Genomic DNA, 8,086 nt, shown 5'->3' on the forward strand with positions numbered 1-8,086 from the left:
AGATATTCCGGTTTTCCTGATCAACAAAGTACACATACTTTGGTTCAAGGAATAAGAACTTATACATATATGTGTTGCCACACAATGCTTATATCCAACAACGGTTATATAAACTAAACTCCCATTTTAATCACTGAAACATTCTTAGAGGACGTTATATAGTTGTTATTCACAAACCATTTTTCGTCAAAGTCATTTTCAAAGTGATTGAAACATAACATCACTTTCGTCACTAGGTAAAGATGAACTTGGCCAAAGAAAAAGCTTACCAACACATATTTCGAGAAATGGATAAGTGAGATAAACTCGGCTGGAAATAGCAAATGTATATAATCAAAGTCTATATAGCAAAACACTTTTGTCTCATGATAGGAGATAGAGTAGATAGAGTTTTGAGTGATAGATAAGTTCAAGTCTCCACATACCTTTTAGTCGATAAAGTGCCACCAATTCCTTGAGTAGTTCTTCGTCTTGTATGATGATCACCATGGAGTTCTTGAGCTCAACTACACTTTCTATCCTAGTCTGAGACTTACCTATAATAGACTAGATATCAAGACTTATAGTTTTGATCACTAACATTGACAAACATGCTTGAGATAGCAACGCATGCGAGTTCGACCGAGCAGTGCTCTAACAAAATGATAGGTAGTTAGAAGGTATCTATGATTTAGTGGAAGTGTATGAAATTGATGAGAATGAATTTCAGAGTTGGGATCCAGCTGTGAAGGTGCTTATTGGTGACCAAATTGATGAGTTGATGGTTTCATATGCAAAATGGTATCTATCGTAAATATATCGCATGTGTCTGTACTAAACAGGGAGGATATATTTATGGATGTTATTTCCTCTGAAACATCAATGAAACACTTGAAAGTGTATCTCTAGATATTGTGGTTGAAACTCAGATCGATTCAGCGTTAGGGAAGAGATCCTTCTCATAAATATCACCTTTTCTAGAAAATTTCCCGCCGGAGTCGGGTCTTCTGCAGGCGGTGGTGACCCCAAAACTTTCTAGGTTTAAAGAGAGGCTAGACTTTGATTTTGAAAAGGCTGATGCTCATTATTTCTTCTCCAAAAGTCTAGATATGAAGAAGAGGAAGATGATGATTTGTACACGCCCTATAGAGAATTGGAAATCGATAGCAGCTAAGCTTCTTTCAGGATGTCTTTCGATTCACCAGATCCAATCGACCTTCGAAGCTCACTAGGGTCAAATTCGTATCATATTAATGATGATAGGTCTGAGAGAACGATGATTAACCAATAAGGGTCTTTCATAGAGTCCGATGTTACTAAAAAATAAGGATTGAGTTCAAATCAAGCAACTGACCTAGGCCTGGATTAGATAAATGTCTTTGATGCTGCAACGGGGGTCACTGATGGAAAAGGAAACAAAATCCATGTAGATAAAATCATAGATTTCAATCTTAATTTCATAACGTTACATTCTTTTAGATAAAGCTTTTGTAAATTATAAATGGAAAAACCAATTTGGGGATTCAATCATCAAAGTTCTGGTGCCAGTAGGTTCTGATCATAATCCCTTGCTGCTTCTTATGGAGGGTAAAAAAATACAAATGCATGTTTTTCTTTCAAATTTTTTGACACATAGTTAAAAGAACAATCTTGCATTGATCTGATTAATGGATGCTGGAACCTAGAGGATCCAGATCCTACTCTTTCAATGATTAATAACCTAGAAAACTTACGAAATCAACTGACCTTTTGGAAGAAAAACATTTTTTGTTTACCAAAGAAGAAAATAAAAAAACTTATGAAAGAGATTGAAAAATTATCACAAAAAAAAATAAAAAAAAAATACAACAATAGATAAATAACAAAATCATTATCTTGGATGTCACACGCCCATTTAATCGCCTAAAATTTTCATGGGACATGACCGGCAATACTATGTGGTTCAGTGAATCAACTTCAGCCGCAAGTACTCAGCTTTGCATACTTACATCAAAGTATGCATCTGCCTTCACTCTTAAGGCAATACGCGAAAGTCTTCATCTTCTTTCTTTGCCATACATAAATGTACTCCAACAACTTCACAAGATCAGCAACATCAGGAACACAAAGATATAACACAATAAACCCATTTTATTGCATTAAGGAATATTATAAACAACAGTCTAACTCATGGACCAAGACAGACCATTCACCCTCTTGGTGAATGCCTAAAACACTCTCTACATTAGTGTTTCTTCTCCAATTGAACAACACCAACATTATTGATTCCTAAGCTATTTATACATGTTAGGATTAGGCCAAAACTCTGTGAAACCGCTTGCACCTGTATGGAACAGCCATGTGTCCCATAAGTGGTTTCCATAACCACAAACTTCAACTGCCACCTTTTGTGTTGTCACGCCAACTGGTGCCACACCTGTTCTTGGTGGTTATGAACACTCCACGTGGTTATAAACTTCCTTTATAACCGTTCTTCTTTATCTCGCGTCATTAGCATGCTGTTGAAGCTCGTAACCAACTCTTAACCGTCACTTGAACTGTATTGCACAACTGTTGCGCTTTACTGAATTATTCCTTGCTCCAATGCTCAGTCATCTTGGCCCTGCATGCTTATCACTCTAATCTAATGCACGGACAATCCTTGTGCTTCAATCATCGAGGTCAACTCTTTATGCTCATTCTAGTTGTCCATGTGTCATATGCTTCACTTCGCCAATTTGCTTGACAATAGCAATGACACTCTTGCATTACTAGCTTGTTGCATTATTCAAGCTTTGGCCAGCCTTGAACTAATGCCATAGACCAACTGTTGGCACATTCTTCACTCTTGCATCACCCTTGAGTTTGGGCCAACTCAGTTCCACGGATATGCATCAATGCCAACATCGTATGTTGCATTTGTCAACTTTGGCCATGTCTTGTCAATCCCTCAATGAAGCTTCATTGTGTCGTCCAGTAAGCTTCATTACTTAGACAAATGTCTTTACAGTGTAGATCTACCTTTGCGCTTCACTGGCCCTGCGGGGTTATGCCATTCTTAGCACTTGACAGTCTACGCAGTGTTGCGCCATTCTGGTTGCACACTAACTTGGCCTGCAACTCTGTAACTGTTAGAGCATTGCTCGGTTGAACCCACCAAGCGTTGGTATGTCAAGTTTCGTTGTCATATTTTAGTGAATCAAAACTCATGTTAAGAGTCGCTTGATTATGTACTAGAGTTAAACTTCGTATAGGTTAGCTTGAAAGCATTAGGATATGAGACATTACAAGTATTGTGAAGTATTGAAGATGTGAAGAAGCAAGGAGCTACAACGACAACAATCATCCTTCCACTTGAGGTTAGTGATATTTGACTTGAACTGTTTCTGTAGCGCCCCCTAAGCTAGCAGCTGACCAATCCAAGAGATTAACTAAATAAAGAGGCACTACGAATCTAATTCAAATACTTAAACATTCAATTAATAAATCTGCTACAAAACTTATCCCAAAACTAACCCCGCTCAGAATAATATATACATGAACTTCTCTCAAATGATACATATAAAATAGTCAATTGGTTTACAGATACAATAAACAACATAATAAACATAGCAGAAGTTAACTAATTAACGGAATCAACACTTGTGGTTTTCGCTGTGCAACTCTGGTCTGTCTCTGAAAACTGAAAGTGGGAATAATTAACATTTAACTTCTAAGTAATCATAAACAAGATTAAGAAAAACAATAATGTTCTTCCCAGACATTAAATAATGACCAAGTCACTGAGATACACTTTTTTTTGAAAGAAAAACAGGAAAGATTTTCATTAAGCTCAAAAGCAAACCAAAGGTATTACATCATTATTCTTTCACTTTCTAATCTAGACTCGACACTGAGGGAGTTCAGAAATCCATTTCCTAGTACAATTATTATTTCTGGCAAACTTAGCAAGTAGATCAGCTACTTGGTTACACTTCCTATTTCTAAAACAAACTTGAACATTCCCTAGACACTTAACTAGATGTTGACAATCTCTGATAATATTGGCATCCTTCCATTTTGTAGTAATCTGAGGACCCCTGACGCTTTCCATAGCTTCTTTGTTGTCTCCTTCCACTATGACCTGCTGAATCTGCAACTGAACAATCCACTGAAGAGCTTTAAGCACTGCCGCTGCTTCAGCTTGGGATATATCTCTGGCTCTTTCTACCAGCGTACAGGCTTCCACCATCCTCCCTATAAAATCTCTTCTGATTAGAGAAATACCAGCAATATTATGATTAGGTAAAATAGAAGCATCAATGTTGATTTTTAATTTTCCTCTAGGAGGAGGACACCATCTATTATTGTCTCTACTAGCTTCATTTCTGCCTATCATGCTTCTATCAACTTGGACTATACTTTCTGACTGATTTATGTGGATTTTATTCTCAGTGCAGTAAGTTAGAATCCCGTGTTTTAGGCTTGAGCTGGAACATCTGTTGTTATTAAAAATGATCTCACATCTGGATTTCCAGATGAACCACATAGTAACAGTAATTAGATTAGCTGTTTTTTTTCCTTCTGAAGCAAATATTATTGTTAGAGTTGCTCCAGCTTTTTAGCCGTTGTTGTATGTCATTGATGCTATAAATCTGTTGGCCAATCTGAGGAGCAACAACATTCCAAACATCCCTGGCATAATTGCATTTGTGCAGCAGGTGGGTGATACTTTCTTCTTCATCATTACATCTTTGGCAGTTGACTTTATGATTTTGATTGTGTCTGGCAAGTCTTTCATTCACAGGAACTATATCATGAGCCACTTTCCATAAGAAAAGTTGATATTTATGTGGAATCTGCAGATGCCATAAGCTCAGCCAAAACTTTGCTTCATCCTCTTTGTTAACCTTACTTTGATTTTGCTGACAGAGAATTGCCTTGTATGTGGAGTTAACTGTAAATTTGCCATTTCTAGTTAGAGACCAAACCATTTCATCTTCTTGCTGTATTGAAGGCTTTATGTGACTGATTTTCTCTATCTGATCTTGAGTAAAGTAATTTTGAAGAAGATCCAAATTCCATCTTTGAGTATGAATATCAATTAACTCATTGACTTTCATGTACTATGATATTCTTCATAGTTAGAGAAATTTTGTTGCACTTGTGTTGCTGTGTATCCTTCAATCCAATTATCTGTGAAAGCATAAACTGTCTTCCCATTCCCAATCTGCCAAATATGAAATTGTTTCACCCAATTGATTCCAGTGCTTGTACTTCTCCAAATATCATTCCCTTTACTTGAAACATCTTCTTGAAGAATATCTTCATTTTTAAAATGTTTAGCTTTAAGAACTTCCACCCATTTCTTGTTATTTTCTTATATCATCCTCCAAGCCAGTTTAGTAACCATTGCTTCATTGAAAACTTGCAGATTTTTAAAACTCGGCCCTCGCCATCTTTTTGGTATATTCACACTCTCCCAAAACTTTAAGAATCCTCATTTTCCTTGTTTTCTATTCCACCAATATCTTCTTTGCATTGCTTCAAGATCATTTATGTTTTTCTTAGGTAACATGAAGCAGCTCATCTGAAATTGAGCCATAGAGTTTGTAACAGCTTGGATTTGTGTGCTTCTTCCAGCTTGATTTGTGAAACCATCTTGCCACTGAATCAGTCTTCTCTGCATTTTCTCCTTTATGCTTTTGAAAGAGTTGGATTTCTTCCTTTCTATGAATAGATTTATTCCCAAATATTTTTCTTCCAAGGGCATAACATTCATATTCATAGTATTGCAGATTTGTTGCTTTATTTCATCCTCAATCCTTTTATTAAAATGTATGCTTGATTTGCTGAGATTCACCATTTGACCAGAGGCTTTACAGAACTTGTTGATGATATCCTTAAGATTGTTTATGAAGCTCATTTTGGCAGAGGAGAATAGAATGCAGCCATCTGCAAAGAACAAGTGAGATATTGGAGGACTTCCTTTAGTAGGATATGTTGGAGTAATGTCTTTGTTATCCACTGAAGCTTGGATCATTCTGCTTAGACCTTCCATGCAAGTGATGAAGATATATGGAGATAGGCTGTCACCCTGTCTTAATCCTCTTGTAGGATGAATAGTTTCAATTGGAGAACCATTGAGAAGAATTGATGTGCTAGTTGTAGATATGCATTGATTGATCAATTGACACCATTTCTCAGAGAAGCCTAGTCATCTGAAGATGTTAATGATGAAATTTCACTATATTCTGTCAAAAGCCTTTGACATATCCAGCTTTATTGCAACAGCTCCATTGCTATTTTTTGTGGTTTTCATGTATCGAACTACTTCATGAGCAATGACAGTGTTGTCTATGATATTTCTTCCTGGATCATATGCTGCTTGCCAAGGGGAGATGATTTTGTGAAGCATGGGTTTCAATCTGTTTGTCATGATCTTGGATATAATTTTGTAAGATATGTTGCATAGACTTATTGATCTGAAGTCAGAAGGGTTTTGAACACAGTCGTTTTTTGGTATGAGAGTTTGGAAAGTATGATTGAGCTCTTTTAGCAGTTTACCATTATTGAAGAATTCCTGCACCATTTTTATAACATCTCCTCCCACCACTTCCCAATTTTGCTGGTAAAAACCTGCTTGAAAACCATCTGGCCCTGGTGCTGACCAAGCTCTTATTTGGATGACATTGCTCTTGATTTCTTGTTCATCTGGGATAGCAGTTAACTCCTTGTTCTCAGCTTCAGTGATACATGGAGTAATGAGATTTAATATTTCATGATCATCCTCTATTAATTTAGAAGTAGCAATCTATTGGAAGTGTGCTTTGAGGATGACAACAATTTCTTCTCTAGTGTCTTTCCGTTCCCCTGGCTTGTTTTTGAGAGCATCAATTTGGTTGCACCTTCTTCTGTAATTAGCTTGAGCATGAAAACTTTTAGAATTTGTATCTTGAAACTTGATGGTGCTTTCTCTGCACTGTTGGTAAGCCATTCTATTTTTAATTTCATATAGATTCTTCAGTTGTTGTTGGAGCCTTTGATGTTCCTGATTGTCTATAATTTGCTGGTTCAAGCACTGTTGAATTTGTTCTTGAGCCTCATTGATCTTCCTATCTTTGTCTCCATATTCCTTTATTTTTCACTCTTTGAGTCCTTTCTTGACAGATCTGACCTTGCTAGTGAATTTGAAAGCTTCAGTTCATTGAGCATTACTATTCCAGCTTCTCTTGATCTCTTCCTTACAAGTTTTATTTGTTCAAACAATGTATACTATGGTTGTGCAATTCCGAACTCGCAAATCCACACCTAATCGTATGTATGGATGTCGACAATTCCGAACTCGCAAACTGTCGACCGATATAAGCATAAAAGCTGAATTCATGTAGATATAAATGTGAAAGAGCATATCCTCACAGAAGTAAACAAACATGTATATGGACAAACTCCTTCTTCAAACAATGTATAATATGGTTGTGCAATTCTGAACTCGCAAATCCACACCTAATCGTAAGTATTGATATCGACAATTCCGAACTCGCGAACTTCCGACCAATATATCATAAAATCTCTAGGTATAAATGTGAAAGAGCGTATCCTATATACCACACGTGGAAATTCTTATTTCCCATAATGACCACAACACATTACAGGTCCTTTCCAAACCATGAAAAGATTAACAGAATCAACAGAATTATCGTAAAACAAGTTAAACAATGCATAGAACGCACAAACAGAAATATATGAGTTTGTTAAACATAAACTTTTGTAAAGGAAAGCAATAATGGTTACCAAAGAGTCAAATGTATTCCCACCTCTTTTGATGACCAGCCACACCTACCTCGAGATCCACGATCCACTGGTTCATCCTTTGAATCGATCGTTGTTAATACTAACTGTTAATCACACAAGAAGTCTAAGAATCTAGCCAAAAGGCTCACACAAGAATCATACAAGTCTTTCTAATGATTCTAGGACCATTTAAGGTTCTACATATTTTATTTACCTATCTTTAGCATAGCTAAGGTTTACTAATTGAATTAGGTTGGTTCTATAGTCCACTAGCTATGTCTTATGAGTATCTACAACTTTGTAGAAAGAATCAATGGTTAAATCAGACCATAAGGGGTCCAAAAAGGCAAAATAG

The 8,086-nt window shown here is 36.5% G+C and overlaps 1 protein-coding gene across 1 annotated transcript; it reads right to left on the minus strand.

Annotated features, from left to right (window-relative positions):
* Positions 1 to 5,437: 5,437 nt before the first annotated feature.
* Positions 5,438 to 5,998, minus strand: LOC113338472. The gene has a single exon (XM_026583888.1). The coding sequence runs from the start codon at positions 5,996 to 5,998 to the stop codon at positions 5,438 to 5,440; it is 561 nt and encodes a 186-aa protein (XP_026439673.1).
* Positions 5,999 to 8,086: the final 2,088 nt, after the last annotated feature.

Source organism: Papaver somniferum, unplaced genomic scaffold (genome assembly GCF_003573695.1).
Source record: "Papaver somniferum cultivar HN1 unplaced genomic scaffold, ASM357369v1 unplaced-scaffold_19, whole genome shotgun sequence".
Taxonomy (NCBI): domain Eukaryota; kingdom Viridiplantae; phylum Streptophyta; class Magnoliopsida; order Ranunculales; family Papaveraceae; genus Papaver; species Papaver somniferum.